Source organism: Myotis yumanensis, unplaced genomic scaffold (genome assembly GCF_028538775.1).
Source record: "Myotis yumanensis isolate MYYU_CA2020_CCGP unplaced genomic scaffold, mMyoYum1.0.hap1 SCAF_1, whole genome shotgun sequence".
NCBI classification, from domain to species: Eukaryota; Metazoa; Chordata; class Mammalia; order Chiroptera; family Vespertilionidae; genus Myotis; species Myotis yumanensis.
In genome coordinates this window covers 28,866,162-28,892,146 of record NW_027223752.1, presented here as the reverse complement: position 1 = coordinate 28,892,146, position 25,985 = coordinate 28,866,162, and the positions used below count along the sequence as shown (strand labels likewise).

The 25,985-nt window shown below is 48.4% G+C and overlaps 1 protein-coding gene and 1 pseudogene across 1 annotated transcript in view; both read left to right on the top strand.

The window, feature by feature from the left end:
- The first annotated feature begins 20,076 nt into the window (after positions 1–20,076).
- FLVCR2 (FLVCR choline and putative heme transporter 2) overlaps positions 20,077–25,985 on the top strand; it is a 60,709-nt gene continuing 54,800 nt past the window's right edge. The window contains exon 1 of the mRNA XM_070416349.1: positions 20,077–21,158. Within this exon, the coding sequence (XP_070272450.1) occupies positions 20,382–21,158 (777 nt within the window). The 5' untranslated portion in view covers positions 20,077–20,381. The remainder of the gene's footprint in view (positions 21,159–25,985) is intronic.
- LOC139011105 (small nuclear ribonucleoprotein E-like) lies at positions 22,837–24,041 on the top strand (annotated as a pseudogene).

Sequence of the window (25,985 nt, the reverse complement as noted above, 5' to 3'; positions counted from 1 at the left end):
GTGTTGGAGCTGGAGCAGGGTCCAGGCATGCTCTGCATTGAAGCATGGAGAGGCATTGGGGAGGGGGCTAGTGACCAGCCAGAATGTAAATACTTAAATTGTTTAACAACCAGTTCAATTGCACCGGGTGTACCCCGCCTGGGTATCGGCTCCGTGCCTACAGGATGGTGAGAGCTCTGAGGGAGGGATTCTCTCCAGTGTGCGTCTTTCTGCTCTCCTCTCCCTTTGTTCCCCATCTCTCCTGCCTGGCCAAGGGCTTTGCCCTGAAAGGTGGCTAACAGACATTTGTAAATGAAAATGACCATCCCAGAGCAGAAGAAAGAAAATGAAGAGGAAGGCAGGGGTAGAAGGGGGAAAGGATGGGGGGAAGTTGGGTCTGTTCTAAAAAATCACACTTTGGACTTTCCCTCTACCTTCCCACTCCCCGACCCCGAAATTTTTATCTAGTGCTCATTATTTTTTTAATTCTCACCCAGGATATGTTTTTTGTGTTTTTTAAACTGATTTCAGAGAGAGAGAGGAAAGGGAGGTGGGGAGGGAGAGGGAGAGAAACATTGATGTGAGAGAGAAACAGTGTGTTGCCTTCGAATGTGCCCCGATCGGAAACCGAACCTGCAACTTTTTGGTGTATGGGAAGGTGGGGGTGGGGGCGTGGAGAGGGGGAAGACAATGCTCCAACCAACCGAGCCACCCCACCAGCTCTAGCGCTCATTTTAAATAAGCATCAGGGACACTCTTGAAAAAGGGGACAAAAAGTGCAAGATGAGGGTGAAGTCTGAAAGAGTAAGGGGACTACGCCGTACAATCTTGCTGGGGGCAGGGATGATAGTGTCATTTATCAAACATTTACATCATTGTCTGTTCACTATTACTTTAGGAACTATTATTACCCCCATTTTACATATAGAGAGGTTGGAAGGGCCCAGCCTGTGTGGTTCAATCGTTGAACATCGACTCATGAATCAGGAGGCCATGGCTGGATACCTAGTCAGGGCACATGCCCGGGTTGTGGGCTTGATCCCCAATAGAAGGCGTGCAGGAGGCAGCAGATAGATGATTCTCTCTCACGTTGATATTTTTCTCTATTTCTCCCTCTCCCTTCCACTCTCTCTAAAAGTCAATGGGAAAATATCCTTCGGTGAGGGTTCACAACAACAAAAAGAAATAAATACAAACATATTAAATTAAAAAAAGAGGTTGGAGGGTTTGCCTGAGGCCACACCTCGGAGATGGGACTGAGACTTGCCTTTGCTGCCTCCTAAGCTGGAGCAATATACCAAGCTTGAGTGCAGGACTGCCAGGATGGTGGACACAGCAGATCCCAGTGGGTGCTGCCACCTAGTGACAAGGCAGAGAAGTGTGGAGACAAACACTTACCTTCTGCCTCCTCCAGGCTCCACCTCACTTCCCAGTTTCAGAGACCAAGACAGTGGAGTTCTACTTCTGACAGCCAATCAATGCCTGTTTTGGCAGAAGACGCTTGGATACAGAGAACTGACCGCTAGATGTCATCTGGCACCTAACCCCAGAGCACAGCTCTGAAGAAATACTTGTGGAATAAAGGAATGACCAGGATGCACATCTCCACAGGTGCAGGGGTCAACAGACAACCTCTGAAGACACTTTACGGAGAAGATCAGGGTTGACCACATCCCAGTCTAGGGCCAAGGCTTCTGCCTCAGGGTGGGTCCTGCACGATCACTTTCATCGAGCGCCTCCTATGTCTCTGGTACCGTGTTAAGCAGCTTGTCTTGCATTATATAATTTCATCTGAGACCCAAATAAATCAACACCGCATGCCCAAGTTCCTCAGACCCCAAGTGCAGTGTTCTTCCTGCTCCACCACTCTGCCCTGCCGCCCAACTCCCCCCCCCCCCCCCCACCCAGTTCAGCTCACGCCATGAAACCTTGTTTTTATCAGCCTAGTCATCCAGATGTGATGACTCAAGAGTCGATGTGGGGCAGACTGGCAGGGGAAGATGGGCCTGTGTCAGCACAGCGGCTTTCCTGACCTTTAAGGCAGCGAGGAGTTACCTCAACCTGAAACGTGTGGCTGCTGAGTGATTTCAGACTCAGCCATAACAGGACATAACAATAGCTGGGCAGACAAGCAGAAGCGATCCCACTCCCTGCGCTTCCCACGGCTCAGTCTGGGTCTTCTCCCAAACCCAAGGCCACCTGAAGCCCAGTTTTCACAGGTGTGGGCAGTCTGTCAGGCAGGGTCTGTCTGCTAGTCCAGGACAAAGTCCTAATGCTTTTCACACTAGGTGCTTGTGAGTCCCTTGGTTTCTAAGCTGACACAAGCCCTATTCCTATTTTCTCCTTTAAGAATCAGTTTCCTTCCCTTGCTGCACCTTTGGTACCTGCTCTACTGCCCAAATGTTCCTTGTAGGTCCAGCTCTTGGAACTTCGTTGCAAATAGAGAGAAAACAGAGGGTCACCTTCTAGAAGGCAAACACATGCTTCACTCTGCCCAAAATTAATCCAGTAACTTCTCTCTTTAGTCCTCAAAGGCTGCCTCCAAAGTGTATCATCTGTGTCAAGAAATCCACTTTAGATTATGCGCTACATAAACCAGTTGCCCATCTGCCCCTAACACCATGTATAGTGAGAGCACACACGAGGTGGCATGGCCTAAAGTAGGCTTCTCGTTACCTGGAATACCTGGATTGCCCATTTAACCAGTGGTTTCTCACATGTGGTGGTCATCAGACTGCTTTAAAGATCTGATGAAAAGCGTGGGTCCCTCCTTCCCCTTACAAAATGTATCCCTCAAATTTGGATTATGTGATTTCAGGGGTTCACAGACTTCCATTAAACCCATTTGTAGACCCCAAAGTAAAAACCCTTCACCGGTCAGCACAGTAAGCACCCAAGACTCAAGCAACACAGCTGCTGGTAGACAGTGTAGTGCAGGCTTGCAGCACTGAATTGGGAGTCAGCAGTTGTCATCACTGGTCACAATTTAGCGAACCAGGAGGTCCTCCTACTTGCAGGAAATGCACCTCCTTGACATGAAGCAGAATGTTTGACTCAGGGGCCATTGTAATCTTGTAACTGCTACTATGTGTCATCAATGGTGAGAAGGAAGGACTGGAGGTAAGGATGGCATGAGGTTCAGAAATGGAAGGAAGATGTGTGTTAAGTACGTTACTTGATTTCTTTATAATGGTTAGAAGTTTGATGGTTTTTAAAAATAATATATAATAACTAGAGGCCCGATGCACGAAATTCGTGCAAGAGCAGGCCTTCCTTCCCCCAGCTGCTGGCACCGGCTTCCCTCTGGCACCCGGGAACCGGCACCCGGGCTTCCCTCGCAGCCCAGGCTTTGTCCGGAAGGTCGTCCCGTAGGACGTCCGGTCTAATTAGCATATTATGCTTTTATTATTATAGCTGTCCCTCTGACGAAATGCTCTTGTGCTAACATAGCCATGTCGAGTGCCTTCCAAGTGCAGTGAATACAATCACAAGGGCATAGGAACCCCTAACTTTGTTTCTGTGGCTTAAGGTATTTATTACAACCAAAGGGCAAATGCTCCGAGTAAGAGTAATACCAGGAGCTTTGATAATCTTTGTCTTATCAACCATTAACACTCTAGACAGAATTTTTGCTCCTTCTCTGAAGGTCTTCTTTTGATTAACAGGAGGGTGGGTAGGGCATAAGAATGCTAGAAAAGTGGAAGAAGGCACATGGGAGAGCACTTGGAGGATGGGAGCTTGAGGCATTGAAACCAAATTGAGTGTCATGATTTTTTTTTTATTGGTTTCGGAGAGGAAGGAAGAGGGAGGGAGGGAGAGAAGAGATAGAAACATCAGTGATGAGAGAGAATCACTCTTCGGCTGCTCCTGCATACCACACCAGGGACTGAGCCTGAAACGCGGGCATGTGCCCTGACAGGGAATTGACCAGGAATCGAATCATGACCTCCTGGTTCATAGGTCGATGTTCAACCACTGAGCCCACGCCAGTCATGATTTCTATCAAGATTGATCCTGGTTTCCACTGAGGCTCAAAGGACTGAGTTGATTGAATCATTTGCCTCAAGAACGAATTCTGGCCATCAACACATTAGTCCCTGTTCCTGCTCCAACTTCAATAAGTGTCCTGAGTAGAGGTTTTCTGTTATCTGCCCATCTTTATGCCTCATATTGGAAGGTACTGCTGATACCTCCATGTGCACACATGCATGTGTTTGTTCTTGTGTGGGCATGACTGGCGGGCTGGGTCTGTATGCAAATCCAAGACTAAGTCCTCATGCTTTCCACACTAGGTGCTGTGAGTCCTTTGGTTTCTCAGCTGACACAGGCCCTGTTCCTATTTGCATCTCTTCTCTAAGAATCGGCTCTCCTCCCCTGCTGCATCTCTGGTACCTGCTCTTCCATTTGCTTATTGATTCATCCATTGGACAAAAATGTATTGAGCGCTCACCTGCTAGGGACCTGGGGTGTAGGAATGCATAAAGCAGACCCATCCCTGCCCTCATGGAGCCTACATTCTGGGAGGGAAACAGACATCAAAGAACTACTATAATTACTACACTAATGAGTGAATGACAACTGTGATACATACCATGGAAGAGAAGCAGAGAGGACTAGGAGAACATACACCCCGAGGACCGGATATATTGTGGGGAGGAGGGGTCGTCTGGAAAGAAAGTGATGTTTCAATCAAGCATTGAAGGGTGAGTAATGTCAAGCAGTTGAAGGAGAGGCCCACCCTAGGTCAAGAGAACAACACATACCCAGTGTGGCCTGAAATGACGTGGAGATGCTCTCTCCTGGCTTGAGGTGCCCCAGTGACTGGAGAGATGGCTCTACCTCTCTCTAACTTGACTGCCTCTGGAGGTGCTGATGAGTTACATTTCTGCAGAGGGACTCCCCATGTTAGAGTTGGCGACACCAGCTGACCAGCCACCCGAGGGCAGTCATCTCCCAACGCAGGTGGACCACATCACTCCTCTGCTTAAAACCCTCTGAGAGATCCTTGCTTCAACCAAAGCCCGAGTCCTCATCAGAACCCACGAGATCCCATGCAATCTGGCCCCCACCCACCTATCTGACCTCCTGTCCCCCCTCCCCCCAACTCTCCCTTTCAATCTCTCTTCTCCAGCAACGTCAACCTCCTTGCTGTGCCTTGAACAGACCGACCATGTTCCCACCTCAGGACTTTGCTCTTGCCATCATTCCCTGTGCATAGGGCACGTTTGTTCCAGATATCCACGTAGCTTGTTTCCTCACTTCTGCTCAAATGTCACCCCCTCAGTCTCAACATGCTGTTATGTCCATTGTTTATTCCTTGACCGTCTTCTCCATGGGATTGTAAACTTCCAGAGGTTCAGGACCTTGCCAGTGTGTTCACCATTATATCCCCTGTGCTTAGAGCAGTGCTGGATACATAGTCAGGGCTCCACAATATTTGTTGAATGAATGAATGGGTATCACCACCCCGACCCCACCCCCATCCCCACCTCCTCGCCACTTCTCACTAACTTTAGGGAAGGGGAGGAGGGGAATGCTCAATGTCAAGACCCCATAGGTTCCTTCTGATGTTCCAAACTCTCCCAACACACTAGCCAGGAGCAGGCTTTTGATAGCCATGGAGATGGGGGGATGTATCAGCTTCCAAATGAGTGGGTGTCTGGGATAAAGAGGGAAACGGCTCCTGGATGGCACTTGGGTCCAGGCACAGAGGGAAACAGACTCCTGGCCCGTGTGCCTCGGAGCCCACGGCGTACGGAAACAGGTTGGGTCCGTAGTTTTGTCTTGTGGTTACCTGATTTGCAGATAGAGCAGGACCACACCAACCAATGAAATTATGTGACACACAGCCAGCTGTTGTCATTGTGGAAATCTGGTGGCTGTTTTTCATCTGTTTATGCCCATTCCTCTAACTTGGTATTTCCCAAACTTTAGTCACCTGCATACCACCACTACCATTTCTGCTGCATCCCTAAATGATGTGCAATATTATTGACTTCATCTTTTTTTCTTTATTGATTAAGGTATTACATATATGTACTTATCCTCCCATTGCCCCCCCCCCCCCACTCCCCCCACTCATGCCCTCGCCCCGCCCCCCTGGTGTCTATGTCCATTGGTTAGGCTTATATGCATGCATACAAGTCCTTTGGTTGATCTCTCCCCCTTACCCCCACCCTCCCCTACCTTCCCTCTGAGGTTTGACGGTCTGATCGATGCTTCTCTGTCTCTGGATCTGTTTTTGTTCATCAGTTTATGTTGTTCATTATATTCCATAAATGAGTGAGATCATGTGGTATTTATCTTTCTCTGACTGGCTTATTTCACTTAGCATAATGCTCTCCAGGTCCATCCATGTTGTTGCAAATGGTAAGAATTCCTTCTTTTTTACAGCAGTGTAGTATTCCATTGTGTAGATGTACCACAGTTTTTAATCCACTCATCTGCTGATGGGCACTTAGGCTATTTCCAAATCTTAGCTATGGTAAATTGTGCTGCTATGAACATAGGGGTACATATATCCTTTCTGATTGGTGTTTCTAGTTTCTTGGGATATATTCATAGAAGTGGGATCTCTGGGTCAAATGGGAGTTCTATTTTTAGTTTTTTGAGGAAGCTCCATACTGTTCTCCACAGTGGCTGCACCAGTCTGCATTCCCACCAGCAATGCATGAGGGTTCCTTTTTCTCCGCATCCTCGCCAGCACTTGTCATTTGTTAATTTGTTGATGATAGCTATTCTGACAGGTGTGAGATGGTACCTCATTGTCATTTTGATTTGCATCTCTCAGATGATTACTTTGAGCATGTTTTCATATGTCTCTTGGCCTTCCTTCTGTCCTCTTTCGAAAAGTATCTATTTAGGTCAGTTGCCCATTTTTTGATTGGGTTGTTTATCTTCCTTTTGTTAAGTTGTATGAGTTCCCTATAAATGTTGGAGATTAAACCCTTGTCGGTGATAACATTGGCAAATATGTTCTCCCATGCAGTGGGCTTTCTTGTTGTTTTGTTGATGGTTTCTTTTGCTGCACAGAAGCTTTTTATTTTGATGTAGTCCCATTTGTTCATTTTCTCTTTAGTTTCCATTGCCCTAGGAGCTGTATCGGTGAAGCTATTGCTTTGGCATATGTCTGATATTTTGCTTCCTGTGAACTCCTCTAATATTTTTATGGTTTCCCACCTTATGTTTAAGTTTTTTATCCATTTTGAGTTAATTTTTGTATATGGTGTAAGTTGGTGGTCTAGTTTCATTTTTTTGCATGTATCTGTCCCATTTCCCCAGCACCATTTATTAAAGAGACTGTCTTGACTCCATTTTATGTTCTTGCCTCTTTTTTGACTTCTTTTAAATCAACTCACTTTTATGACTTGGACACATCCTATATAATAAAAGCCTAATATGCAAATCAACCGAATGGCAGAATGACCAGTTGCTATGACATGGACTGACCACCAGGGGGCAGATGCTCAATGCAGGAGCTGCCCCCAGCCCACAGGCTCCAGGCCAGCCAAGGTGGGTGCCAGCAGGGGCCCCTGATCGCCCTGCCAGTCACCCCGCAGATTGGCCCTGATTGCCAGCCAGGCCTAGGGACCCTACCCATGCACGAATTTCATGCATGGGGCCTCTAGTGTATTATAAAAGGAAACTCTCAGAGAAGGGAGACCAAAAGGAAAGGTGTGATCATTAAGACAAACCCTGCAGGCAGAGGTGTGAGCCAGAGGTGGGTAATGGCAGTGAAGGCAGAGAGAGGGGCTGGGTGTGGGAGTTGGGTCCCAAGGGGCTGCACAAAGGGAAGGAGAAAGTATAAGTGGGAGAGGCCTCGGACTCTGTGAATATTGGGGATAGGGGAGTAAAATGGTAGTTGTGCCCAGCTGGCATGGCTCAGTGGTTGAGCATCAACCTATGAACTAGGAGTTCATGGTTCAATTCCCGGTCAGGGCATATGCCCAGGTTGCAGGCTCAATCCCCAGTAGGGGGCATCCAGGAGGCAGCTGGTCAATGATTTTCTCTCATTATTGATGTTTCTATCTACCTCCCCCTCTCCCTTTCTCTCTGAAATCAATACAAATATATTTTTTTTAAAAAAGGAAGCTGCAACCTGGGATAGAGAGCTGGCCATGTGGGTGTTGTGATAAAGGAAGTTGTGGTGGGGACGGACTCTGAGGTGCTGCAGGTGTGGGGGTCCCGGTGAAGTGAGGGATGGACCAGGACAGAGTGCTGAGACTGGGTGTGTAGCAGAGGACACATGGGAAGGGGGCCTGGAGCAGGCATGGGTTGAGACAAAAGCAGGGTGTGGTTTAGGGAAGGGGGTGCTGAGGAGTTAAGCACCATGAGGGTGGGCCCTAAAAAGCTAAGGGGAGGAAGACTGGGGGATGCAGAGGAGATTTGGAAGGCATCACAGTGGAGTGACCTAAGAATGGACTTTGAGGAAGGGTCGTGCTGAGGTGTCCCCCTCCCCAGATGGGCTGGGTTGCCCTCCTGGGCCTGGACAGTGACAGTGTTGGTCTCAGTTGGGCAGTGACCCTTGTGTTCCTCACGTAGCATCTGAAATCATCTCAGTTGTCACTGGTTGTAGGGAGCAGCTATAGGGTTAAGCCTTGGACTGCCCTGTTGGCAAAGCCACAAACAAGTCCCAGCTTAGAGGGCACAGCCTTCTTAGCATAATTAGGCTTGACCTTATGAAGCTCCCTAGATCTTATCTGGACAGCTAACGGGCTGAGGGAAATGCAGCAAGCTCTGCCAAAACAAGTGAAACTCACAAGAACATTGTAACTATGGTGACCAGTACTTTGTTTACCTCTGGCTAAAAAATAAAGGCTCAGCTTGCCCTCCCATTCTCTCTCTGTGGCCTCAGCCAGGCACTGGAAGATCCACCCTAGACTCAGCTTATTCTCTATGTCTGTTTTTTCTACATCCTTCGCCCCCCCCCCCCCCCCCCCCCCCGCCCCCACAGGCTCACCGAACTCTTGGCTGTGCTGGAACGGCCCAGCTGGTCCATGGACCCCAGCTCTAAAACAGAGAGTGTCATTCGGGACTTGGTGGGTCAGAAAGCAGAACAGTGGTCTCCTGTTGGGCAGATAAAAGAGTTCCTGGGCTCTGGCTGGGTGGCTCAGTTGGTTGGAGCGTCATCCCATACACCAAAAGGTTGCAGGATCAACCTCCAGGTGGGGTGCACACAGGAGGCAACCAATCAATGTTTCTCTCTTGCATCAATATTTCTCTCTCTCCCTTCCTCTCTTTAAAATCCATAAAAACATATCCTCAGGTGAGAGTTTAGAAAAAGAAATGTTTAAGAGTTCTAAGACGCATTAGGGAGTAAGAAGCACACCTTGCTGATCCGTCACGAGATAACTCATGTTTCCGTGTCCCAAGTTCGGACGGCAGCAAGGTGTCAAGGAATGAGAACTAAGGTGGAGGAGAAAGGTCAGCTGTCGCACAGAGATCTGTAACAGCGAGAAATATCCCCTGCAAAGACACAGAGCTGCACGTGGCATCCAGGCACCTGCAGAATCACACAAATTATTGCGCAATGAGAAATTGAATGAGCACAGGCAGCCTTGGTCATCACAGGTGCTCCTGGTCATTACTCTGGCAAATGTGCTGGTCCTTATCAAGAAAATGGGGGTGCCTCCAAGAACTAAGAGGGTAGGGGACTAGGTACTTCATTTCTAGAGGTACTTGACTCTCAGTACATGATTTAATGGTCGTGGAAGGCACTGACGGTTTGAGCTTAAGCTGGTTTGAGTTGGGCACCTGCCATTTGCAATCAATTCAAAGTGAAAAGCAAAGGTTGTTGAAACTTGGGGTGCCATCAGCATTCTTGGTTTCCCCATTTGAGACCGCGGGGAGCGCTTTCCAGACTAGTCAGAGCTCAGGACAGCTGGTGGCATCAACAGCCGGGACTCCACAACTACTGACTGGGGCAAACCTAAAGGGAACCCACACGTACTTGGGCTTCAAGTGAGACTTGTTTGTTTCTTTCTAGTTGTTCTATTTACCCCCAGAATGAAGGTGAACCCGAGCCAAACAACCCACTCTGCTGCCTTGAGGGAGCGGGATGCCAAAGAGCGCAAGACCAGAGGATGAATTCAGGACTCGCTACTTTCCTATTGGGTTTCCATGGGAATTCACACTGAATTTAAGTTGATCTTGCAGTGGCTGAGGTAGCTGTAGGAAGAAGGAGGGAAGTACGGGAGGCAGGGGCCATACGGGCACTTGTCCTTTTCAACTTCACTTCTCTCCCTGCCAGATTGACAGGCGGAAGCTGTTCCTCTCCCTGCAGAGGGCACCATCCTGACTCATCCCTCGCCTCTCCCCTTGCCCCATCCAATTCAGTCCACGGCCTAACTCCCACCTGCCCGCTCCTCCCCCCATGTTCCTGCCACTGCCCGTGTTCACTTCGAAAATGTCGTCCTGTGGTCACTCGTGTGACCACAACAGGCTCCTCTGAACCTGTTCTCACGCTTGTCCTCCACCTCGACAGGGTTCTCCATAAAGCAGTCAGCGTAACCTCTCCAAGTGACAAGTCTGCTTACTGTCCCTTTGCTTGTAAATGGCTCTCCTTTGCTCTTAGGAAAAAGTAAAAAAAAATCCTTAATTATGCCTGCACCGTCTGCCTGCTGCCTCTCTTCCCGGTCTCACCCTCTCCCTCACTCTGCTCCAGCCACACCGACTTTGTGCACCTGGAAGGACCATGCTCCCTCCTAGCTCAGGGCCTTTGCAGGCACTTTTCCTTCTGCCTGGAATGCCCTTCTCACTCTATCTTATGATCTGGTTTATGATCTAGCTCAGTGATTATTAACCTTTTCATCTCATGGCAACAAAAACTAATTACTAAAACTCTGTGGCACACAAAAAGTAGGTATACTTTTGATTGATTTACAATAATAATAATAATAATAATAGTAATTACCTACCCTTTTAGATCCAAAGTGACTTTTTAAAAAATCAGGTGCCATCCGGCCAGCGTGGGTCCGTGGTTGAGCGTTAACCTATGAACCAGGAGGTCATGGTTTGATTCCCTATCAGGGCACAGGCCTAGGGTTGCAGGCTCGATCTCCAGTCCTGGGTGTGCAGGAGGCAGCAGATCAATGATTCTCTCTCATCATTGATGTTTCTCTCTCTCCTTCTTCCTCTCCCTTACTCTCTGAAATAAAAATATATTTTTAAAAATCAGGTGCCTATACTTGTCTGTAATTTCTGGTGCCAAGAATTAACCAATCAGATATAGCCTAATTATGCAATGTCACCAATAAGATGCAACTCTATTATATGACCTGGTTCAAGACAGGATATTCACACCAGATGGCTATTGTTGTGTTGGCTGTTGTCATTGTTTTACTTGACAATCTAAGGCAGCGGTTCTCAACCTGTGGGTCGCGACCCCTTTGGGGGTCGAACAACCCTTTCACAGGGGTCGCCTAAGACCATCGGAAAACACATATATAATTACATATTGTTTTTGTGATTAATCACTATGCTTCAATTATGTTCAATTTGTAACAATAAAATTGAGGGTCACCACAACATGAGGAACTGTATTAAAGGGTCGTGGCATTAGGAAGTTTGAGAACCACTGATGTAAGGGAAGAGAGGTCAGTGCCCCTGACTAAATAGTCAGGTATTGCAAGTTTTAAAAATTCTTGCAACACACCGCTTGAAAATTGCTGATCTAGCTCATCTGTCCTTCTTTACAAATTCTTACAAATCGTCCTCACAGTACTTTTGTGTGAGTATTTGATGGATGTTGTCCTCCCAACTAGATGGTAAGCTCCGGGAGGGCAGGGAGGCACCATGTCAGTTTTGCTCATCCCTGTGTCCCCAGCACCAGCCACAGGTCCTGGCTGAGTCTTACCAACCCACCCCCCTCCCAAGATCCTGCTCAAACATCTCTCTCGAGCTCTCTCTGGCTTTCTGCTTTGTCAATCCATGAATCTGCGTGGACCGCCAACAGGCATTTATTGCTCTGCCCTTTAATAATTTGTTCACACCTCTGTCTCACTCCTCCCTGGTTTGTGGAGTCCCAGAGGGTGAGAACCACTGGCTTTGCTGTGTTGGTTTCCCTGACACCCAGCACAGTGCTTGGCCTGCAGGAGATGACGGTGTGAATAAATGAATGACTCTGTGAAGACAGCTCCCTGGGCCTGGGTGCTGTCCCCCATAAACCGAGGGGGCTGAACCAGAGGACTCTCTCTGTCTTTTTTCTAACACTGTGGTTCCAACACCACCCCTCTGCTTTGTCACTCATGTGCTTTTAACCGTTGCCTTGGCAATTAACACACTCGCTCCTACCACAGTTCCTCTATTTCATTATGCAAAGAAAGCCTCACATCTTTGGGCTTTCTATAGATTATGCAAAAAAAAAAAAAAGCCATTTTAGTATCTCCTTCTTTGACTCATGTTTTTTAGGTAAGTCTTTCTCGTTTTGTAAAGCAACTCTTTTGTGTTCTAATGATTAAGAAGTGTTTAAAGTACATAGATATGAAGAATAACATAGTGGAGACCCATAAACACACTGAGGTACATACAGGGGAGAAAATAAAATGTGACCCATGGACACCAAACTTTTCTTTAAAGAAGGACTAATGCCATCGTCGGAGGCCTCCCTAGGTGCAGCCAGGTATTTCCAGGGAACTGGAAAATCTATGCTCACGACGCATCCGGTTCAGAGCCTAGCGTCTCCTCGTCCAGGCAGGAGGCTTTCATCTTGCATGCTCCTCTAAGGAAAGTGGGTCTCCCTGCTCCCTTAGACCTCAGCAGGCATTGGCCACATCCCTTCAGGGACATGCCGGTGACTCGCTGGACCCAGAGGACCCTAGAGGGGCAGGATCCAGTATCCCACTCAGCACAGCATCACCCCCCTAACTGTCCCACCCTGTGGGCTCCGTGAGAGCTCCAGACCCCATGCAGGAGGTACCTCAGGAAAGAGAAAGGAAAGCAACCAAAGGAGACATGAGCATTCAGATCAAGCTGAACATGTTTTCATTCTTTTTGAGGTCATCTTGACATGGGATCCTCCCTCCACCCCCACTTATTGATTCTAGAAAGAGGAAGAGAGGGAGGGAGGGAGGGAGGAAGACATATTGATATTTGTTGTTCCACTTATTGACACATTCATTGGTTGACTTTTGTTTGTGCCCCGACCAGGGATCAAACCCACAACTTTGACATATCGGGGTGACACTCTAACCAACTGAGCGAGCTGCGCTGAGCTTGGAAGTCGAATTCATCTAGGAATTGTATCCCAGAAGTCAATTCATTCATTCTTTCCTTTCCCTTCTGTGGGCTAGATAGACATGGAGCTAGAGGTTGGGGTTTGAGTATGACTAGGATATGACTCATAACTTCAAAGAACGTAAAGAGGTAAAGAAACATATATGATCTAGTGTGACAGCAGTTACCATAAGGGTGTCAAGGACGCTTCTCAATCATACTTAGGGCACTGGGAAGGCTTCCTGCAGGTGGCGATGCTGGTCCTGCTTTGTGAAAGATGTCATGTGCAAGGCATGATGTGTTCATAATGCCTGTGGGGAGCTGCAGGTGGTCCCACCTTCCTGGAGTGAAAGGTGGGAGTGGGCAGTGGTGGAAGATGTGGCCAGAGCTACATCCCCAGGGTCTGTGGGCTAAGCTGAGAAGTGTGAACCGTCGGCAAGCTGGGGTGGCCACTGGAGGATTCAAGGCAGGGAGAAGCCTGCAGAGAATTGGAAAGCCCTGTGAAATGGTGTGGTGGTGAACTGGAGGAATGAGGCCAATGAAGAGGGGGTCACAGGATCAAGGTGAGAAGCCCTGAGAGTCTGAACTAAGTTGGTGTCTAAGGGAAAGAAGAGGAGGGAAGACAGTAAGGACATAAGCACCCAGTGGACACTGAGAGTGAGGGAAGGGAGGGTCCGAGTAGTTCCCAAGATGTGGGTTTGGCTGACTGGGAGCAGGCAGTGCTATTCATTGACAGAAAGAATTCCAGAGAAGAAGTAGACCTTGGCATGGTCTTCAGATGATGGGACTGAAGTTGAAGACAGAAGGGATAAGACCCCCCACAGAATCTACAAGCGTGAAAGTTGCTAGAGGCAGAAAGAAGGGCAGAGAAGGGTCAAGCAAGACTAGGGTGTGGATAGCAGAGTCTCCGACCATGTATCCAGTTTTCTGAGGCGACAGCCTGGCACAACCTTGGAGGACACAGCCGGAGTGAAAAGACATCTCTGCAATTCCAGGGTTGGAGTCTTGGGTGTCCACTTTAGAACCAACATAAAATCCAGAATGGAACCTACCACACCCCTAGACATCACGCATGGGGCTTGGTGAAGCAGCTCAATCTCCACTCAATTGGATTCCATTAAAAAATCTTAAGGCTCTATTTAAAAAACAAAACAACCAAAATTATACCCAAAGAATCAAACGGCCGTGTATCAAAAATATCGGTTGCTTAATCCCTTTCCTGTTCCCTTGAGGCAATTACTTTCAACACTTATTAGATGACTCTAATTTCTCTCCATAGCTTTAAATAACAGGGGTATATTGATACTTCTTTGTCCCTATGAGGCATTGCCTTTGACTTGCCAATATGGCAGACGAAGATTTAGCTATAGTATTTACTCTACCCTCATCTCTACCGTACACATGTGCCCACTTCCCATCCTCCATCCTCCCCATATAATTATGTCATATTTGGTCATATCAACTTTCGGCCTTCACATTATTATGATTGTGATGATGCTAGTCACAACCGAGTCACTTAAGATAACCATGATCCCCCTATCCCTTTCCTCTGTTGCTTTGAATATTCTACTGGAGTTAATAATTGCCCTCCCCATTTACTCTGTTATATTTGTTATACTTATCACTATTCCAACCTCTAATTCTTCCCCAGTTCTGTAAATTCTATCAGTGTCATCTTCTTGAATGAATCTTTCCCGGAGCCCTTTGGCCAGCTTCAATCTACACAGGCTGCTTTCTACACCTGGCACATGGCTGCCTGCCTGGAATTTTCCTTTGTTGGGATCTCGGTACTTCCGATCCATGGCCTCTTGTGTTGGAATGCCTGTTTCCCCAATCCCACATCTAACTCTCTAGGTTTGCCCCTTGTTTGGTGGAGCGCAGCCTTTAGCACAGTGGTTCTCAACCTTCTGGCCCTTTAAATACAGGTCCTCATGTTGTGACCCAACCATAAAATTATTTTCGTTGCTTCTTCATAACTGTAATATTGCTACTGTTATGAATCGTCATGTAAATGTCTGATATGCAGGATGGTCTTAGGCGACCCCTGTGAAAGGGTCGTTCGACCGCCAAAGGGGTCGCGACCCACAGGTTGAGAACCACTGCTTAGCAGCTTCCTGAGAGAGACAGAAGGCAGTACCTTTTTTTAAAAAGAACTTTGCATGTCATGCTTGAAAATGTTTGATTCGCTTCTCATATTTTTTTTCCTTTTGGTACTTTGGGTATAAAATTCCAGGCAGGAAGTCATTTTCCTTCAGAAAGCATCGTTCCCCTGACTTCAGATTTCCAGGCTTGATGATAACTCTAATGACATTCTGCACCTGTTTTGTGCAAAAATGTTTTATGAAACCTTTCTTCTTGGAAAACCTGTTGGATCTCCTCTTTGTCCAAGTTATCTGAAATTTCATGGTGATGTATAACTCAATTCAGTTCCCCCAACAGAGACTGAGAGCATGTGGTGTGTAGCTTATCTCAGTAAATGCTCCATGGTATACAAAGATACACCCAACAGGAGCTGGAAATAGATGGGAAATGTGGGAGATAAGGCAAAGACAATATTGGTGAGTATGAAGCATTACACATATAAATCACACATATAAGATCTGCAAGGACAACATTTTTACAAATTCCAAGGGTCAGTATTTTTTAAGGGGGAATAATCCAGGGTCTCAACCTGATTCATTCATTAGCAATTTAGCCTTCCCATGCATTCAGTAAACTACATGCCTCTCACATCTACAGCCCCTGTGCAGGTGGTGGTAAACTACCAGTAAGGTTAACATTTTGACTTCCAAGTTCTGCTCTTACTGCCAGGAGTGTTGTTAGCCTCTAGGGGGCAGACTTTGCTACTATTCTGCAGAGAGCCACAAAAGCTGAGTTCAATGCCAAAGGTTTCCTCAAATGCCCCTTGGGGACTAAAGTTGGGATAGAACCAGGAATCAGGGTCCCTTTTTAGGAAGCAACCCCTAAAATGTATTTCTCCTTCCCTGGCAAGGTGTACCTAGAGATAGAACATAGTGATAAATAAATAGACCACGCAGTAAGCTGCTCAATAAACATTCTTTCAATAAATGAATATAGGATAGTTCTATGTAATATCTATCCAATAGTTATATAGTTGCTGTATCCCTGGTGGGAATCAGCCAAGAGACAGCACCACGCTGGTGGCTGCCAGAATATTACTGAAGAAATCAACACACATTATCTAGTTTTATTCTTACAACAACCCTAGGAGGCAGGTATTTTTATCCTTGTGTTACAGATTCAGAAACTGAAGGACAGAGAGGGTAAGTGCCCAAGATCCCAAAGCTAATTAATGCCAGAACAGAGCTTCTAATCTTGAGTGGACTGAGTCCAGAGCTCAGGAAAGAACCTACCCACTCCATCAGAAAAGACAACCCCAAATATGGCTTGGATCGGGTTAGACCCTTGGAGATCTGTCATCAAACTGAAGCACTGCCCAGAAGAGGCTTCTGGAAGGGAATTCGGGAAATCTGTCTTATTGTTGCTTGTTCTGAACCTGATTCGCTGTGGGACTTTGATAATACAACCTCCGTTTCCATGTCTGAAGTTAAGAATAGATTCTGAAGAGTTCTGGGAGAGGACGGCGATGACCTGGGAAAAGAAGCAGTGAGCGGTCCTTCTGAGAGAATGGAGGTTCTGTGCTCTCCGGAGAATGACGGGAAGCCAGTTTAGAATGTGAAGAGGGAATGCTAAGTTAGTGTAGACACTTTCAGATGGGTATGTTTACTCTTCAGTCATTCCAGTATAGTCCATGATAAGCCATCATTTCTAGCCGAAAGAGGATGACTCCAAGCAGTGATCCCCTGCCTGTGAGCCTGTGGCAGGCAATTAGACAGGCATGAGCAGAGCTAGGACAGCGGCCAGGTACTTCTAGAAGTCACCAGGGTAGAAAGCCCCAGGTGCCTAGCAACAGGCAAAACTGGGAAAACAAGGACCTTGCCCCCAGGGTAACCTTTCCTCCCCGAGCCTATTACTGGTCATTCCGTTTAGACCCCCGGACCTTTCGTATGGCTGGTCATGTGGTTCGGACTCTTCCCAGACATGTCGATAGTCACTCAGTTGACCGCCTGAGAGTAGGAACAGGGGCCCAAGAGTGGCCTCTTGTGACTCCCCATAAGGGCCCTTGCACAACCACTGCTTTAAGCATTAACCCCTAGGGATATCATCTAGGCCCAGAAAAGCAGCAAAACCAGACAAACGATGCCCTGGCACCTACCAATCAGTAGAGTCCACGACCCTGAAAGGACACACCTAGAAGCTGATGAATATTCTATTGAGATCCTCCCCTGGGACCTCACCTAAATCTCTGCCCTTCAGAGCCCTGAGGACAGAGCCCCAGCTCAGCTCTCTTTCTGGAGCATGCCTGACGCTTTTTCCCCACCCTTTCCCCGGGTGTGTTTTCCTTGCCCCTTCCTTCCTTCCTTCCTTCCTTCCTTCCTTCCTTCCTTCCTTCCTTCCTTCCTCCCTCCCTCCCTCCCTCTCTCCCTCCCTCCCTCTTTTCTCTTCTCTTCTCTTCTCTTCTCTTCTCTTCTCTTCTCTTCTCTTCTCTTCTCTTCTCTTTCCTTCCTTCCTTCCTTCCTTCCTTCCTTCCTTCCTTCCTTCCTTCCTTCCTTCCTTTCTCTCTCTCTCTCTTTCTTTCTTTCTTTCTTCCTCCCTCCCTCCCTCCTTCTTCCTTCCTCTTTCTTTCTTTCTTTCTTTCTTTCTTTCTTTCTTTCTCTTTCTTTCTTTCTTTCTTTCTTTCTTTCTTTCTTTCTTTCTTTCTTTCTTTCTTTCTTTTCCTTCCTTCCTTCCTTCCTCTCTCTCTCTTCCTTCCTTCCTTTCTTTCTCTCTCTCTCCCTCCCTCCCTTCTTCTCTTCTCTTCTTTCTCTCTCTCTCTCTCTCTCTCTCTCTCTCTCTCTCTCTCTCTCTTTCTTCCTCCTAAGCTCCAAGGGTCGTTCCTTTGCCTCTGTAACTTGTTTCCTGGGCCCATGACTCCTACCGCTCCACTCATGCTACCTCGGTGACTTTCTAAATAAACTTTCTTTTCTTACAGTTTGAGTTCTGACTCTGAATTCTGTTAGTACTGAGGTTACTAAACCAAGGTCCAGTCTGACTCCACTGGTCTCACACCCAGTGCGGTTTCTGCCGCCCACGGTTCTGACCCCACTAGGGCTGCTTACACTTGGCTGCCTGTTGAGATTCCCCAGGGAGTTTCCACATGCCCAGGCCTGGCTCCATTCCCAGAGACCCTCCCTAAAGCACTTGGGCTTTGGCCGAGACATGGGGGATGTTAAGAGTCCCCCCCCCCCCCCCCCCCCCACACACACACGTGATTTTTAATGTGCAACCCAAGTTGAGAACCACTGCCCAGAACTTTCAATTCTTCATTTTGGATCTAAAGATAAAAAAAGAAAAAGTGGTGGCACCCTGTGGCTCTCACACTTTAATGTGCAAACGAACGCATCACCTGGAGATCTTACAAAATGCAGACTTTAGTTCAGGACGTCAGGGGTGGGCCTGGGCATCTGCCCTTTAAGAGGCTCCCAGGGGTTGCCCACACTGTGGACCCTTGGCTGCACGAGTAGCCAGGCTGCAGTTGGAATCGACCTGCAGGAGAAGTATGGCTCTTCAGGCCAGCTGGGCCCCTTAAGGAAGAAGTAACTTCACTTCTGTGAGTCTCGGTTTTCTGACCGATATAAAATGCAGGCAAAGCAATCAGAACCACATCACAGAACTCTTGTGATGCTTAAATGCGATAATACAGTAGCCATGTTTAGCACTATTCAACGAAGATTAGCTTTCTAGTTGTTAGCATAGCCTACACTCATGAAATGCTTACTTACTGTCTGCCAGGAACTTTCAAAGTGCTTTGTGTCTTAACGCATTGAAGCCTCAAAACAGCACTGAGGCAGGTACTATTATGTCATCATCCCTCTTTTACAGATAAAGAAACGGAGACGCAGAGAGGTGCAGTGCCTTCATCTCCCCTACGCACCTAGGAGTAGCTAAGCTGGTGTTTGAACCGAGGGAGGATGTGGGCTCTTATTCCTCCCCGGGGCTTCCATGGATCAGTGGGAAAAGGCACTTCGGCCCTGTGACCACGAATGACGGTCTACCCTACGCTCCGGAATGGGCTGGGGCCAGCAGGTGGCAGCCCAGGGCTACGCAGGGGGCTGTGCATTTTACCTCGCAGCCGCCGCCAGCTCTTTAGCATTTCCAACTCCCCTCTCCCCTCCGCCTCCAGTCCTCGCCTAGGAGGCAGCCCCGGGATCCCTCCCAGCAGAATAGCCCTGCCTAAGAGGTTCACATACGAGCTCCCCAGATAAAACTACGAGCGTCCCGAAAAGCAACCGGCAAAGTGAGTTTTCTGCAATCCCCTTTTACCCCAGAAGCGCAACCAGACCGCGAGATCCACGCATCTCTCTTTCCACCGGAGTCCAGGAAGGGCCCAGGCGCCCAGCCAATGGGGGAAAGTTGGAGATTCCTCCTGGGTTCCCCTGAGCGTTCTGGAGGCGCCGGGCATCGGTGCGCGCGCTGGAGAGGCGGGCGGGCGCGCGGAAGCTCGATGGGGAGGGTCACCTCGGAAAGGCGGCCGGCGTTTACTCTCGGGGTCCAAGGGGAGAGGGCAAGTGAACCTGGGGGCAGTTCAGGGGGCGGGGGTGAACCGGGCGGTTTCCATAGCTGCCGGGGCGTCGGGGAGGAATACACCCCGCAAACTATGGCGAAACAACTGGGCTGCCGGGCTTGCCGGGTTGGAGAAGGCGGGAGGGTGGGTGGGGAGGCGGGGTGGGGGGTGGGGGCAAGCCTGGCGGGACGGGGGCGGGGCAGTCACGTGCGCCCGAGGGGCGAGGCCCCAGCGGGCCGGCAGCGAACGGAGTCCGGGAATTGGCTGCGCCAGGAGCTCAGTCTCTCCTGGACCAAGGCGCTGGACGCGGCCAGGACGCCTTAGGAGGACTCCAGGCACCGGCCGGGGGGGGACAGCGGTCAGGACAGCGGCCCACCCCCCGGAAAAGTGGGGGCAGAAGTTTGGAGGTGAGCGCTGGGAGCCCCGCGCGCGGCTGTTACGCAGGACTGGACCTCCGTTTCTTCTGGGGCGGACCAGGGCCACTGCCCCGCCAGCTGAGGCCACTGCCCCGTAAGACTGCCGGAGCTCTCAGCGCCTGTCCGGGGCTCCAGGGGAGGCCGTGGTCATGGTGAATGAAGGTCGCAACCTGGAGGAGCGCGATGACACCCTTGAGCAGCAGTCCGCGCCGCCGGCGGACCCCAGCATTCCCGCCCCACCTGCCATCCCCACTGACCCCAGCGTCTCGACTCATCCCAGCGTCTCGGCTCATCCCAGCGTCTCGGCACATCCCAGTGTCTCGGGTCATCCCAGCGTCTCGGCCCATCCTAGTGTCTCGGCTCATCCCAGCGTCTCCTTCCACCCCAGCGTCTCTGCCAACCCCAGCGGCTCAGCCTTCCCCAGCACCTTGGCCCACCCCGGTGACATGACCCAACCCAGTAGCTCCGGCCGCGAGGACCTCAGCACCATCAGGGTGAGCAGGCGCCGTTGGGCGGTGGTCCTGGTGTTCAGCTGTTACTCCATGTGCAACGCCTTCCAGTGGATCCAGTACGGCTCCATCAATAACATCTTCACGTACTTTTACGGGGTCAGTGCCTTTGCCATCGACTGGCTGTCCATGGTCTACATGCTGACCTACATCCCTCTGCTACTGCCGGTGGCCTGGCTGCTGGAAAAATTTGGCCTTCGCAACATCGCCCTCATGGGCTCCGCTCTCAACTGTCTGGGGGCCTGGGTGAAGTTAGGGAGCCTGAAGCCACATCTCTTCCCGGTCACGGTGCTGGGCCAGGTCATCTGCTCGGTGGCCCAGGTCTTCATCCTGGGCATGCCCTCCCGCATCGCTTCAGTCTGGTTCGGGGCAAATGAAGTCTCCACGGCCTGCTCCATAGCTGTCTTCGGCAACCAGGTGGGTAGAAGAGTTGGTGGGTGTTCAGAGGAATGGCCATGGTACCACTGTGGGACGGAGCGTGTTAGATTGTATCTGACCGTCCTGAACTGTGTGGGAGACTGTAATTTTCTGACTTCAACTGAGTTGGTGACTCCGGGTGCCTTCATGGTTCTGTGTGATTGATGGTGTGAGTGCTTATGTCTGGGTGACTGTGTAAGAGAGGTGCAGGGGGGGGGGGCACGGATAAAAGGAGGGGACCTTTTCTTTCACCCACAATTTCTCCTCCCCCAGCAGAAAGCATGCTTTGAAAAATAGGATGTTTTATGATTTCATTCCTAACCTGTCAGTCCACCAGCCTAGACCAGTGGTCGGCAAACTCATTAATCAACAGAGCCAAATATCAACAGTGCAACGATTGAAATTTCTTTTGAGGGCCAGATTTTTTAAACTTAAACTATAATATAGTTTAATATACCGACTTCTGCGCATGGGCCACGAAGTTTGAATCGCACTGTACGTGCGTGCCCGCACGTGGTGTTTTGTGGAAGAGCCGCACTCAAGGGGCCAAAGAGCCGCATGTGGCTCGAGAGCCGCAGTTTGCCGACCACTGGCCTAGACCTTTGACTCCAGGAGAGCTGTCCTTTCTCAGGGAGCAGCTCCAGGGCTGGTACCATCAGAATGTAGCAGGTGTCTTTAGCCTGAGCTACCAGCTTTCCTAGAGTGCACGCTCTCCTGCACTACATAGTACCGCTGAGCCGGGCCCCGGTGGCGTTTGGCACCGTTCTTACCTTCTTTTGTATACAGCTAAAGACAGGGCAGTGGGAACAACGCTTTGTGCCAAACTCCTTCCCTGGGGTTTAGAGCCAAGTTCAGCGGGATGGAGTAGAAATCTCCCTCTGAATTTCCAAAGACTAAAACCCTTGGAAAGGCCTGGACAGCTCATCTCTAAATCTCTTCTCTGTCCTCTTTGGAAGGAGCATATGAAATTCTTTGCCTCCCCATGTGCTTGGTGATGACCTAGGAAGTGGGGTGAGTTATGCATCTGATCGTCTTCTCCAAATATTTGAAGTAGATCAGACACAGGGCTCTGCTCTATCTGAACCACCGCCTCCCGGTCCCGCTGCCTCCCGAGCACACGCAGCCGTGGCAGTGTGTTTCAAAAGGTCCAGTAACGCTTAGTTCCTATGGGCCTGTTTTCTCTTACCTGTTGTTGCATTTAGAAATGTTAACCTTTTTCGTTTAGAAATTTCTCATTTGGATCAGAAATTTTCAAAACTGCTCTAAAGGCCAATTTCCACCCTGTTCGTCTTCACCACCAGAAAGTTGACTTGAGCTAAGTTTCCCCAAGCCCGTAAGCCCTGCCATTTGGGCAATAGCGTAAGCAATCAATGAAAACAAACAGAGAGGGTTCTTTAGCACACAAACAGGCAACATGAAATCTCTTACCCAGCTTTTTCCCTCCCCCCCCCCCCCCCACCTGTGGGTTTGAACGTCCTGAAGACGGAATTGATTTAAAGTCTGGGGGTGAAGCCAGAGGGATTTTGTTTAGGGCAACTAAAAAATAGGTGTTGAGGGTGACGCTGACCAACCCGATACTCGCTAAAGGGGTTTTCACGTCCCCATTGCAGCCCTGCTGGTGGGTTTGACATTATTGGATTTTTCCTTTCTAAGAAGGTAAAGCAGTGGGTGGGGGTGAAGGGCAGGACCTTCAAGCTTCTAGAGAGATATGTCTCTTTATTGGCAGTAGAACAGGATACAGGCCAGTCACTTCAAATCCCACACCTTTCCTTTGGGGAGGGCAGAACTATAACTGGGAGGAGCCCTCAGGAGGTCTGGTGAGTTCAGAGAATCCAGCGCTTGTTTTGTTAACCATTAAGAGTAAACTTTTTCCAAGTGCAGCAGGGTGGCGTAGAAATGTGTTTGCTTTTTGGAAGGAGCATATAAAATTCTTTGCTCCAGAGGTGGCTCTCTGACGGAGCGTTCGGCTTAGGGTGGTCTTTGTCAGCTTCCACCATGGCGTACCACGGCCGGGGCCAAAGAGTGCAGAAGGTGATGGTGCAGCCCATCAGCCTCATCTTCAGATACTTGCAGAATAGATCTCGGATTCACGTGTGGCTTTATGAACAAGTGAATATGCGGGCAGAGGCTGTCTCATTGGTTTTGATGAGTGTGTGAACCTCGTATTAGATGCTGCAGAAGAGAGTCATTGAGAAAACAACTAGGTCGGGTCATGCTGAAAGGAGGTCATATTTCTCTGCTCCAAAGTGTCTCCACCTAGAAATGACTAATGGAGAGAGAAATTATTGAGAAGCAATACAGTTTGTGTTTTTTTTAGGTGCCCTTTGTTGGAGAATCGTTCTTAAACAATTATTCATGTTGGCTTACCATACCCTTATGTTACTACCAGATGACAATAAATGATGTTGAATTGTTTTTGTTTAAAAAAAAAAAAAAAGAGTAATAGGTTTTCAGACCCTTTCTGACACACTTATACCTGTGAGGGAAGTTAACACCAGACATATCTTTAAGATTTAATAACAGTAGTTATGCATTCATCACCCCTGCTCCCCTCCAAGGCCAGGAAATGCTAAGAATTTTACATTTAAAAACTCTCTGACAGCATAAATTTGTGTCACGAAGCCATCTATTTAGTTTGATATTTTTAGACTCAACCCACTGTGCTAAGTAAAAAAAAAAAATTATGAAATAACAGAATTGTTTATGCTTCCTCTCATAGAGATAAATCATATTTGGTTCTCAGTGTGTGTTTTAACCTTATTTTCTGAGTAAAGCATGACTGAGTGGAGGAGAAATATTAACAGAGCACCTTGAGCTTTGCTGGAAAAAGGCTCCACAAAGCTGTCAAACAGATTTTCAGTGTCATTCTGCAGAATAATTCTTCACGGCCTGCAGACTTCACACTGGGCAGCAGAACCCCTGCACCCTGGTAATTCTAACCTCGCTCTTCTAGTGCTTCTTAGACACTCCACGCATGCACCAGCCCTGCTTGCATTCAATCCAACATTCATTCATTCGTTCATTCATTCATTCATTCATTCAACAAGCTTTTACCTAGGTGGGGGAGGGAGAGAATTTATTCCACCCTTCTAGGTTCTTTCAGCTGGCCTAATAATTAAATGAACACGAGACAGATTAACAAGAGAAAGTAACCACATTTAATTACATATGTACATGTGGGAACCCCACATACGTAAAAGAGTCAGAGATCCCACACACAAGAGGTTCAGAGACACAAAGGTCAAATGAGGATTATATTACATCCCAAGCCAAGGACTAAGATAAGATGCCTTGGGCCTTAAAGGGAGGGGTGCAGGAAGGAAGGTCATTTGCAGGACAATAAGAAGAACAGATGTTCAGTAATGAGAAGTTTGCTCTGCTCTATGGATAGGTCATCAAGATTATTTCTGGGCTCTAGCTAGTTTGGCTCAGTGGCTAGAGCGTCAGCCTGCGGACGGAAGGGTCCTGGGTTCGATTCCAGCCAAGGGCACATGCCCGGATTTCGGGCTTGATCCCCAGGGTGGGCGTGCAGGAGGCAGCCAATCAACGTTTCTCTCTCATCATTGATGTCTCTATCTCTCTCTCCCTCTCCCTTCCTCTCTGAAATCAATTAAAGAAATATTTTAAAAAAGATTATTTCTGGTATTAACTTTTATTGTGGACAAGGCTCCCAATTTAAATTCTCCCAGGAAGATAAGGAAGAGGCAGGAGTTTCTGCAGGCTTTCAATTCCCTTCAGCTCAAAATAATCCATATGCCAAGTAGCACATCTACTTGGGGAGACCTGTTTAAACCCCTTTACCTTGCTCCTCCGTTTTGCCAGGTGCTGTACTAGGGCTGCAAAGATGACCCCTGCCTTCGCAGAGTTCTTGCACCAGATTTTTAAATTGTACCAGTGTCCCAAGGAGATCCCGGGAAAGGATCTGGGTTGTTAAGGCATCCCTTGAGATAAACTTTAACCTTGCAGGTGTGGGACATTCAGGTAGTTGCTAGCGAAGAGGCTGCTCTTATGCAAGCAGGACCAGAGTGGCAGGCTTTAGGACCAACAAAGACCAGAGGCTTTAATTTAAATGTTAAGCATACGCAAACTACTTCAATTAACTGCTGGATGAATCACACCACACGAAACATATGCAGTTGCAAATCACACAGCTTTTTTTATTACTCACACAAATTCCTGAGCTGCGGTACAAACTTAGTGAGGGATCCCCGTGGTGCTGTCCTCTGGGGTCCAGCAGCTAGGCTGGTCTGGTCTGGGTGCAGGGGGTCGGCGTTCCTCACCCGAGAGCTCGGTCTCATCTCTATGGGCGGGGTGTGGGGGGTGGGAGGTGGGGGTGGTTGTTAGCTGTTCTTCTGTTGTCTGACAGGAAGAGGAGAGTGGAGCAGCGTCACTTGTCACTTGTCAGACCGACAAAGGGACGGGCCTTTGTAGCTGTCTTGACAGGTGAGCATCGTTAGCTGGCCTGGGTCCATATTTAAAGCTTGTTTGTACCTGTAGCAGCTCAGGTGGCTATCAATGATTTACATCAGGGCGCATATGTTAATCTCAAACAAGGCGAGGGGGCTAAGGAGAGTAGTCACTCCCCAAGTGTTTATCTTGACAAGTCACTCTGAGTTGTTTACTGAAGTTCAAATCTTTATCTATGAGGGACACACTTCAGGGCAGTGGGGAATGTGTTCTTAATATCATACTTTAAGTTTTAAGGAACGTTAACTCGAACATCTTAAAACTTTTCTGACATTCTTTAAACATTTTAAACATTTCTATATTTTACTACAACAACCAGGCACCAAGATTCAGATTTTTAAAAAAGCGAAATTGATCAGA